Source organism: Vidua chalybeata, chromosome 19 (assembly GCF_026979565.1).
Source record: "Vidua chalybeata isolate OUT-0048 chromosome 19, bVidCha1 merged haplotype, whole genome shotgun sequence".
NCBI lineage: Eukaryota > Metazoa > Chordata > Aves > Passeriformes > Viduidae > Vidua > Vidua chalybeata.
The window spans coordinates 11,166,245-11,178,055 of record NC_071548.1 but is presented as its reverse complement, the minus strand read 5'-3'; the positions used below and the strand labels follow the sequence as shown (position 1 = coordinate 11,178,055).

General features: G+C 45.7%; 1 protein-coding gene across 1 annotated transcript; it reads right to left on the bottom strand.

Annotated features, from left to right (window-relative positions):
• Positions 1 to 10,995: 10,995 nt before the first annotated feature.
• On the bottom strand, positions 10,996 to 11,280 carry SMIM36 (small integral membrane protein 36). Its single transcript, XM_053960740.1, has one exon. The coding sequence runs from the start codon at positions 11,278 to 11,280 to the stop codon at positions 10,996 to 10,998; it is 285 nt and encodes a 94-aa protein (XP_053816715.1).
• Positions 11,281 to 11,811: the final 531 nt, after the last annotated feature.

Genomic DNA, 11,811 nt, shown 5'->3' with positions numbered 1-11,811 from the left:
CTGAAATGGGGTCTTGGGCTGACAAAAACAAGGGCCTGGTTACCAGCAGCTGGTCCTGGCTGGGCACAGAGCTGTTGGATCAGTGGTGTTACACATCCCCTCTGCACAGCAGGTTTTGTGGGGACACATTCATAGAACCCCAGTCCTGAAGATTCAGAGTTACTCAAAGAATGTTCTACAGTCTTCAAAAGAAACAAAGCAGCATTTTTTTGCTGTTGCACCAAACCTCAAATAAAGCAAGCAAGCCCTGGGAACCCAGTGAAATCTGTACTGAACAGGACACTCAGTCTCTTAGGGAGGCACTCCAGTGTAAAATCCAGAGCTGTTGCTTGCTGCTTTGTGGTTTGTATTTCCATGGACAGATGCCAGAGGAAGACAGTCTGATCAGACAAATTACTTTTGTTCAAATTGAAACAAATATCTGATTTATTTATCCCATCTTCACTTGAAAAATGCCATCTGTCCATTAAAAGGCATCCTGACGTCCGACTAAGCAAAAAACATTGCTTGAGGCCTTCAAAGGGAAAACAAAGGGAGGAGCTGAATTTCCCAGGTGCAGCTCTAATGACACGAGTTTGGGGTGGTCAGAGCTGTAGCTGCCTTTGTCCCTCAGGAAAGCTTTGCTCAGATCCATGGCTTGGACCTGAAGACCAAACACTGTTTTTTAACAGTTAATTAGCTGCATCAATTAGTGGTCATGTTGTACAAAGAGTGACAAAATGAGTGTGAAAACTAACAGTAAGAGAGCAGCTGGATCTGAAAGCAGGGTGGAATAGCAGAAAGCTAGGGCAGCACATCCAGCAGCCAAACTGTGGCTTGACAGAGACTCTGAAGTGTGACAGCCAAATAGAAATCATGGTTGTACCTGTGCAGATTTGGTTCCCTCTCCTGCATTGCAGTTGCACTCGTGTCACCCCAAGGTATTTCCCCTGAAATCCTGTTGAATTACCTTGAGTAACCTCCTGCCTGCAGCAGGGACAGGGAGAACAGAGCACAGCACATGGGCTTCAGACCTGTCCAGGGTCACATCCCACTCCTGAGCAACAGAATCTGGCCCCTGCAAATCCAAAAACTGGAGCATGGAAAGACCAGTGGTTTGTGGGGAGACACCAAGTGCACGTCATATGCTGTACCTATATCCCAGAATGTGCTTTTTGGAAAGTTGATGCTTAGGACAGCAGTTGCATGTCAGTGTCAAATAACCTGCCCTGTCCCTTGAGCTTCTGGAGAAAAGAGGTGACCCAAGATGAGGTGAAGAATGAGAAGTGAGCTGGGGTGACTTCTGTATTGAATTTAAGACACTGTAATACAGGGTTAAAATAGAAGCACCTGCAGTCTTTATGCAAGAACCTGTAATTATGTGCACTGACAGGTCTCAACATGTGGAGCTGTGTGCATGCATTATACACTAATATGGAGCTAGCAACCAGAGAAACCAATAGGGTTGCTACATTATTGCATTCACAGCCCTTTGCTGTGAATTATCTTTTATTAGGAGACATGCATTATGATGGTTTCAGTTTTTAAAATCCAAACATTAAAGCGTTTTCTGACTGCACCCCACACAGGAGCAGCCTGTGCTGTGCCAGCAGCCAGGGCTGCACCTACAAACCCAATTATCTCTCTGCAGCCTTGCCTTGCTCTGGTCATCTTGCTGTCCCCATCTCCCAGGTTGAAGTCATGATCAGGCTCACTGGGAGCTCTTAGCCCAAAGTGCCCCTTTGAACTCAGGGCTGCTCGGAGCCCTCAGTGACTTCTGGCAGGTTGTGCTGGGGGTTTGAGACGCCGTGATCTGGCCAGCAGAGGTTTATCTGCTAAGACAGAAAAGCTGGTGCCCCGTAGGAGCAGAGCTAATCTGACAGGCTGGCACTTCAATCAAACGAGAGTGGCAAAATGCTTCTGACCCAAGAGGATGCTCTCGAGCTCTGCACTGACAAGATGCAGTGACAGGAGCTGCCCATGCTCACAGCACTGTTACACACTGGTAGAACACATCCCACCTGGCCCCGCTCAGAATAGGCATTCCTGCCATCCAGCCAGGTCCTGGTGCTCATCCTGGGGGAACTGGCCTCTGAGGATGGACAGGGAGCTGCTGAGACCCAGCTTCCACTTCCAGCCATCTGCACAGGATGGGAAGCACCTGGAGATCCAAGGGTACCCTGCTCATTGCAGGCAGGTGAGTGCTGCTGCACACCTGCCTGGAGAGAACTCATAGCAAAAGGCTGGCCCTGTTCCAGTCCAGGTAAGGGCAAGATTTTGCTATGTGTAGAAACAAAGATAGGTGTTTCACCCTCACGTGATGAGAGCACAGCCTGGGCTTTAGCCTTTTGCCTTCATCCATTTCATCCAATAAGTATGCTTTGACTTCTTCTGCTCAAAAAAAAAAAAAAAAAAGGAAATTATCTGCCCTCTGTAACATCTGTGACTTCAGATTACCCTGAATGCTTGCCAGCAGAGAGGGCACAGAAAAAACATGGTCATCTCCTCCCTAGCAGCTGTTAAACAAAACAGGAAAAGGCAGCCCTACAGCATGACCGTGCTTTGAAGCTCTGCCCTGAAGGCCAGGGTTTGGCACCTTTGGGGAAGTTTTAACAGCACCATTCACCCACCTCCCTGCTGGTGGTAGGACCTTTCTTTGCTTCTTGCCTCAAACATGACTGCCATCTCCTCTGGGAGCTCTACCCCAGGTTGGGGCATCCTCTCTTTCACTGCAAATGAAGAGCAAACAGGCAACAAAATAAAAGCACACGTTCACCTTCAGCAGCTGAAGAAGGCAAAGCATTTTCTGTTTGCAAAAGGGGAAGAGCAATGAGTCCATTTGCAAAATAGTTTCCCATTAACCAGTCCATGATAATATCTTACACTCTCCTAATGGCAGTTTCACTGTCACCCCGACAAACAGATGGACTTTTGTAATACTGAGAGCACAAATTCACAAGAAGAGGGAAGCCTTGGGATCTCATGGCCTACAGAGCTGGCTGGAGGGGAAACAAAAAAGGGTCCTTTGTCCCTTCAGCTCTCCAGAGGTAATAATGGGGGAGCAGCATGTCCCCTCCCAGGCCAAATAGCCCTGCCAAGGCAGGTATAAAAACACATGGATGGGACAATGGTGATCCCTATCTCCTCCTTCAGTCATGGCTTAACACTCCCACCTGTCCCAGCAGTTCTCTAATCTCTACCACCAAGAATTGGTGAAAACCTCCCTCCTCCCAGGGAACTCAAACACTAGCAGGCTTTGTAAATACACATCCCAAAGCTGTGGTGTTAATACTTCACAATGACTTTTTCCATGCCAGAATGAGTTAAGGTAGGAGTCTCTGTCCTGGCTTCAAATTTCCTGGCTTTCCCCTGTCTGCGTCACTACATAATTCTTTCCAGCAGCCTTTTCCTCAGATGTTCAGAGTTAGCATTGGGATCCCTGCCAGTTTTCCTTCCCAAAACAAACAGGGAGCCTCCTGATGCCAAAGATTTGCCTTCTATTCATTTCTCTAGGATAGAACACTTGGCTTTACAAGCGATGCCCCGATTTTCGATTCAGCATGTGTATATAAATAAAAATGCAGCTTTACAGAGCCTGTTTGCACTAGAAAAGACTGGATGGCATGTCCCTAACAAGCTGTCTCTCTCCATCAACTGTAAATAGAGCTCCAATTAATTAATGAGATTATCTGCCAAGTTAGTACACATTGCTTCAGCAAGGAAAATAAGGCTTATTGTCAAATTACTTTTTGCTGGTGTAATCATGTCAGCATCAGAGATTTTGCTAGTAATAAAAACACCCACCCATTATTAAACAACTCTAGTTCCACTGTAAACCTGGTCTAAAACTAAAGCCCTGAAAAGTGATAAAATACCATTCCCATCTCAGTAAAAAGCTTTTCTTTCCCTCCAGTGTCCCTGGGCTCATAACACCTCCCCTGCCCTGGTGACCTGCCTGCTTTGCCTGGAGGGCTGGAAATTGCAGAGTTGCTGGTGGCTGATGAGAAATGATTTAAAGGAAGCATTGCTGTGAACCCTGCAGAGAGCAAACCACAGCCCTGCACTGCTCCCCACGGGGCACAGCTGAAATTTGGGTAAATTCTGTCTCACTAAGGGACATGTCCTTCAGGCTCAGGACAGGTAGAGTGTTTGTCCTTCAGCAAGTCCAGGCTGCTGCTGTCTGATCTTCTTTTGGAAGGAAAAACAGTAGGTTTCCTCTTTTTGAGGAAACAAGTGTGTGACTTGCGTCAAATCTGTGCTTAAAATGCTCCTGAAACCGGAGGGATGCAGAGAATGGGAAAGAAATCACTTGTAATAAGCACTATTAATATGCCTCCATCAAGTATTGTCCTTTTTTGGTTGTTGTTGGGGAGGGTATGAGGTGCAGTGGCTGTACCCAATGGACAAGGCACCTACAAACATTAAATCATCTGCTGCCACTCACAGATTTTTTCAATCCACCTTTTATTATATTCCCTTTATGTGTGCCCAGTTTCCAGCAATAAACTTAAGATAACTCTCATCAATCTCTCAGAAATTCAGGGGGCTTGTCATTTGAAGAAGGCAAAGGTGGATATGTCCAATCCCTGCCTTCCCTCCTCTTTCTTGAAAGGTTTAGCCCTAGAATTGACCTGCACTTGTATATTTATTTTACATGAAAGAAGTGGTAGAGATAAAAATAGAATGTGAAAAATATTACATAATGAAGTGATAAAAGGATATTGATTACTTAGGCAATATAATTATTACAGATAAAGGTTGATGCTAGGCCTATATTCCTTGCTCATGCTGAAGTCAATAGCAGTTAAATTCAGTGTATTTTTACAGTAATAAAGAGCTAGACCATAGGCCAAATCAGCTTCAATACTGAAGGAGTTCAAAATGAGAGTGCTTAAACAATATGTCCAAGTCTTCTAGGTGTCGTGGGGACAGGACATTTTCATGCTCATTATCCCAATCGTGGTTTTTGTTCCCTGTCCTCAGTTTGTTTTGTCTTCCTTCCCCCCCCCCACCCCCGGGCTGGCTGCTGCCTTGCTGCTTAGCTTGCTTGCTGCTTTGCTTGCTGCTGGCTGCCTGCTTTGCTGGCTCTGCTTTCCTCTCTTTTTTCTCTGCTTTTCGCTGGCTTGCTTTTTGGCCATTTTTTTTTTTTCCCTTTTTCCCGGTTTCCGTTGTTCCCTTTCCCCCCCCCCCCCGAAGACATCGGACCTACTCCGGGCAGGAGCTCCCCCGGGGTCTGCGAAAGAAGCTGCGTACCCTCTGCGGCGAAGAGAGATAGAGCTCAACCCCCTTGGACTGGTGAAAACATCTGTGGTCATCTTGGGCTATTTCTCTTGTGCTGGGGAGTGTTTTTTCGTTGTGCCTTAATAAACAAGTTTTTTCCACTTTCCCCTCTGAAGGAATTCCTCCCGAACCCGGTGGTGGGGGGGGAGGTTGCGGAGGGTTTGGTTTCCTATAGGGGGCTCCTTTGGAGGTGTTTTCCCCTAATTTGTCCAAAACCAGGACACTAGGTATTCAGGAAGAGACACAAATATATCATTCATAATTAATGATTTCTCCATAGCACCACCCGTGAAAGGATCTCATGTTCCTTCATAAATATTAATTAAATCAACCCTACACCCCACTTGTGTAACAATTATTACTGACATTAACAGATGGAGAAACTAGGGCACAGCTTCATTGCCCACACAGAGCATCTGCTGCAGATCTGGGATGAGACTGACCCATCCCAAGCCAGGGCTGAATCCTCAGATTCTGGATTCAGATGCCTTGTGACAAGGATCTGCCTCCAAAAACCGCCCCTGATTTGTCACATTAGGGTGGAAATGCCTCTTTGAAACATTAATGTCAGTGTCAGTGTTAGACAGGGAAACCAAGCAGCTTCTCCAAGGAAAGTGTCTCCAAGGAAACCAGCATATGTGAGAAGGAAGAAGTAAGGAAACTAAAGCAGGAGCAGAACAGAAGCTTGAGAAGGCATCTGTTCAGATTTTTCTGGTTTTTATCATTCTGCTATGATTTTCTCTAGTTAAGTCAGATAGCTTTCTGCTGCGGATGTCAAAGCAATTTATTTGTAAACAACTAATTTAACTTTCCACCACTCTAGCATGAAGAGCCAGACCTTCACCTCAGAGCCCTGAGAGCTGCCCCAGGAGTCCACCTCTTTCCTCAGGGCCAGCAGCCACCAGCAGACTCCAGCACACATACACCATGCCTCCCATGCTCCTCACATGCACGTCCTTGCTGAGACTCCAGCTGTCATTTCATCCAGGAGCCCCTCAGGGACCCCAGCAGGACACGTGAATTCAGTTCAACCCCCAGAGCCCACCTGACAGAAGAGATCCTGCACAGGGAGTCAAGCACCTGGGAGAGCCACAGTCATTTGGGCTGGACACCCAGGGCCAGGACACCCAGGTCAGTGCTTTGCCATATAAAAGGTACACAGGTAGCTCAAGAGACTTGGGCTTGTGGGGTTTGATCGCTCTAAAAGATGACAAATGGGCTGTAGGGCTCCCCAAAGCAGCTCATGGTTGGAAGAACAGTATTTCCAATTAAAGTCCCAATACCAATTCTTACCTTCTGGCATTCCCACCAAAGCACCAACATCACACAAGCTGAATGACTGATAACTCAAGTTGATGCAGTTCTAGGCAGTAAAAATTATTCTTAAGTTCTTCTTACAGCCAAGGGGTTTGACTTAGACATGTCACTCTTCTTCTACACTAAGCACAGTCAGAGGATGAAACAATGTGCTGATAAAAAAAAACAAAACGAGATTAACCCCTTTTCAAATTCAAAACAATCACTGCATGGGAAGGAATTCTCCCTGCCAAATATGGGTTAGTCTGTCTGGACTAATCCTCTACTCATATGTAGTGGCTTATTAGGGATTTTAAAAAGAAATCTGAAGGCTTAGACAGTATGTTTACAGTGGAACAGCCTCACATGAAAGATGAATTTTCAGTGAATTTAATGACATGTTTGACTTGAACTAATATTGGAGAACTCTGGAAATCTTTTTTCCTGTTGTTTCTGTAAAACCCTTTAATAAAGGCTTTACAGAAGCAATAATTTGTGACTTTAAAAGCACACTATGCCAACTGTAAGTGAGTCAGTGCAGACTGAATTCCTGTTTCCTGCAGAACAGCAATAAATCCTTCCAGCACCCCTGAGTTCGCTTCAAATCACAGAGCTACAGATATCAGAGTGCCATGGTGACCACAGCTCACCCAAAGCAGATGTTGTAAGGCTGTGCCCAGGGTTTGCCCAGATTTAATGTGACTTGTTCAGTGACTTCTCTGATCCACCTGCATTGTTGTGTGAGAATATTTTATTTTGTTCTCTTGGATCCTACCGGAGTTAGTCCATAGACTGAAATTCAAGTGCAGCCCCTGTGTGCCAGTTTTGTAATGATAACCTCCTTATGAACTGTGTAAATTACTTAGAAGAGAGAAATCTCAGTGCAGAGGGCAGAGCAGAGAAAACTAACCAGGATACATGGAGCAAAGCACAGAGGGGACAAGAACTGCCCAGAGATGCCCCATAAGCCAAAGGCAGAAGTGGGAATAGAGCATATTTCCTAAATCCTTGTCAGTCCATCCAGCATTCTCCAACTTATATTGTTTATGAATAAATATTAATACAATTTTACCCACATCTCACGCATTTGCAAAGGGCACCTGCTGCAGGACAGGATTTCTCTGCTGGATATCCTGGCCTTAAAATCCTGCCTAATCCTCTGGGCAAAGCACGTCTCCATAGGCACGGGCAGGATTAAGCAAGGCACAAACCCATCCTCAACCGAGCAGGGATGGAAGAGTCAGATTCAGGGGCTCTTTCCCTGAATGCATGGATCCCCACAGTCACATGCTGGTGCTTCCCCATGTGGGACAGGGCTTGGAAGATGCTGCAGGTGTCCCAAAGTGATAGCTCAGTCTCTGCAGAGCTCCTCTGCAAGGCTCAGTTTGGGATGGAAAGCAACAAAGCCTGGTTCAGGATGTTTTGTACCGTGTGAATTCCAGCAAGGGATTCACATTTTACACACAACTTATGCAAACAGCAACCCTGCTGTGGGAGTATTCATCCCTGTTTCCTCACAGTGATGCAAATGGCGTGGCAGAGGACTGCAAGCACTCGAAGGAATACAGCTTCAAGGCTGATTTCTGGCAAGCTTGGCCTGATAAAAGCCCATTTGTATGCATTAATCTTGACACAGTCATTAAGTAAAGCATGACAGCAGAGACCTCCCCAAAGCAGTAATTTCACTCACAGGGACTTGATTACTTGGAATTCTCATTACATACTCAAGGACTCTCTCCTACTAATAATACTCTAATCCTGGTCTAATATAAACAATATTCCAATAGTGGCCTAGTAAGACAAATTACTCCAATATTGGTTTAGTATAGACAAAACTAAGAAAGCCATTTTATTCCTATTGGGAAGACAAAGTCCTGACGCATTTTAGTTTTTCATTTTCCAGAAAGGGATTTACCCTATGTTTACCTTTCTGCTATCAGAAAGAAAGTATCATTTGCTGCTTTTAACTCCACATTTTGGAGCAGAGTCCACCAACTATCACAACTGACAAATGTCCTCATGAGAGAAAAACGGAAACTGGTCCTGTGCCTGCAGCCTCCCCAGGCACAACTTCCTAAAGCTTAAGGCTGAAAACTTATCCTGCCAAAATCAGCAGCTTTGCCATCAAGCTTCAAGGAGCCAGGGATCTGTGGTTAACACACACAAAACTCCATATGTGGAGAATTTCAGCTATCTAAAAGTATTTATTAACACAGCCTTGCAAGTCTGTTTTACCTACAGAAACAAACACAGTGGCAATGAAATGGTGACATGGTGTCATCACATTGTTTGCATGACCTTCAGCAAAGAACCACAGCTCCTTTACTGGCACTGTGGCAGTTCATGTCCTACAAGCTGTGCCATGCTCTTTGTGATATTTTTGAGCTCTTTTTAGTCCTCCCCCAGGGTCTTATTAACAAAGGTTATTATTTCTGTTCTTGAATGCCAGGGATCCTTTACCACCAAGAAGGCTCCTAGAATGTTAAATGATACATGAACACACAAAAAGCTTTAAAGAGATTACAGGCTGAAGGGAAGGCAGATGGGAGAGCCCAAGGAGAGATAAGCCACCCTGCATGGGTGACAGCAGCCATAACATACGAGCAGCTCAGTCACTGCCACATTTTGCCGAAGCAGCTGCAACTAATTGCACTTTTTCAGTGCTAAACAACTAAAAGAAGACATTCAACGTAGTCATTTCAGCATGATGCATGGAAGAGGATCATGGCACCAACTTCTGATTTACCAGTTTCATCACATGAAGGGTTTTACTCCAATTTAAACCCACCCATCAGGAACCTTCCTTCCCAAGCCAGGCATATCCATGACTCCCAGGGTGCAAAGGACAGCTTGAAAACAAAACCTGGGTTCACCCACAAGAATTTAGAAACCAAAAGAAAAAACACTAACCATTCTGGCTCCTTTTCTTAAAATACAGTTAAATAAAAGGTACTCTTGAGATTTCTTTGCCAGAGCCAGGATGCTCTGTGGCTGATTCAGCATGTCTGGGGATGTAGCAAAGGCAGACTGTTCCTACCCAGCCGGAGTACAAGCCATGCAATCCAGCCAACAGCTTTGTTCAATTGTGGTTTGAATTCATTGCAGTTTATTTCTGGAAGTATTTAAAATGCCTGTCCTGAAGACATTGGGACCACTGCATCCAATGAGTCATCCATGACACCTGACACAGGTAATAAATCTCACTGTGCTTACGAAAGCTTTCTGTAGGACTCTGTGGGAACTTCACATTGACATGATGTAAAATAGCTTAAGGGACAGGCACCTGCAACAGTCCAGGTCCAGTGCTAACTTGCCCTTAATAACCAGCTAAAATCCACCACTTAAATAATATCACATATAGGAGCTGAGCACTATTTAGAGGGACACAATAAGATAGTTAAACATCCTAAGGAGCACCGAGAGGGACAAAACCAGCAAGATGCAGAAGAAACTTGTTAACCAAAAAGGCCTTTAGCTTATAGCTCTGAAATTATGGGAATAGCAGGACCTGATGCAGATAGCATTAGATTTACTGGAGAGACAATAACAGCCTTGATGTGGCCCAGCAGGAACATGATATGGCTGAAGGAAGGCTCAGGGCGAGAGGCAGGGTCAGACACATGGAGATGGACACTGAAATCCAGGACATGGGGTCAGAAATTCCTGTTCCAGAGGACAGAAGTGACACACATTTCACATTACTGGTAAATTCACCTCAGTTCCCACTTCCCCTTGGGCAGGAGGCATTGTACCCAGCTTTTCCAGGAAGCATATTGTATCCTGACCAGGGTTCTGTGCAGGGCAAGGGATGCTCTGCTCCGTATGAGCAGAGCTTGTGTTCTACCTACAGAAAATAAGTGCCAAGACAGGCTTGGCACTGCCCTCAGGGGAGCTCACAGCCAACATGGAAAGTATTTAATTCTGATGGGAGCAGCAGCTGGCTTCTACAGGAAAGGCACTATCTCTATCCTTTGAAAATCCTTTGTTTCTGTTCTCCCTGGGGAGGTGGGAACAGCCTTCCAAAGTCATTTGCAGGACTGAGGGAGATGTGCTGAGGCTGTGGGGCAGCACAGATCAGCCCATTGGGGTGGGATGCTCTGAACAACACTGCATCCCTGCCAAAATAACTGCACTGGGCACAACTCAAGATTAAACCAAGGCCCCTCATCAGTGCCTGAGAGGATAACAGCGTCACTGCTGCTGGCTGCCAGGGGGCTGCAAGGCAGCAGCAGAAATGGAAATTAGTCTCTTTGTGGCTGGTAGGCAGAACTGCGAGGTCATATCGATGCAGAGCACAGCTCAGCATCAAATGATCCCCAGAGCAATGGCAGCACATTGAATAAATCGGTGTCTGAACCTACCTGGGGATCGTGTTATCCTTCTGCACATGGGGAGTAAACATAGCAGAGAGGCAGGAACTGGAGCTCCAGGCAGGGTCCCTCACACCACTGTAGTCCTTTTCCCAGGCAGATCAGCAGGGTTCTCGTAGGCAGAGATGAGCCCCTTTGCCCAGCGAGTGCCAGGGGAGCCCTGCTGCATCACCACCAGCCGGATCGGGGGCTGAGTGTCTGCAGGGACCTCAGGAGCATATTCCTTGCTGGGATCCTTCCCTCTGCAGTCATAGAGCACGCAGGAGATCAGGAAAACCAGAAGCAAAATGACATAGCTAGATACCAGAATGATGAGATTCAAGGTAACGGGGTCAATCTCCAAATAAAACTCCATTTGGTCCCATACTAGTGAGGGCAAACTCGGAGAATGAAGTTTCATATGCACGAATGAGCAAGTGCTAACTGATCAGAATAGATGTATTGGCTTTGTGGTAAAAATACACTAATCCTCAGGTCTCCTGTAGCAATGGATTTCCCCGAACCGGACGATTAAAGCAGCTCAGTTTAATAACTTAAGCTCCTTCTTTTAATGCCACGTTGCCTACAGTGGAGAAGCTAAATTTGATTGCTATATTGATAGGAAAACATCCCCCTTGCCCAGGGACCACGTTTTTCCTTGGTGGGCAGGTATTAAACTGAGTTTTCTCTAAGGACATTTTGCAGAGCCTCCATTCCTCGGGTGGGTTTGGACTCGTGGGCTGAAAAAACCTGAGCTGCGTAATTAGTAAATGAATACAGAAATAATTAGAAAGTCATTTGCAAGGTAACTTTTCTCAAACTCACAAGCCTGATCCTTATTTTGACTAAGACCTTTCTGCCTTGGGCTAGTGCTACAGAAGTGTTTTAAAGTGAATTAAAGATGTTT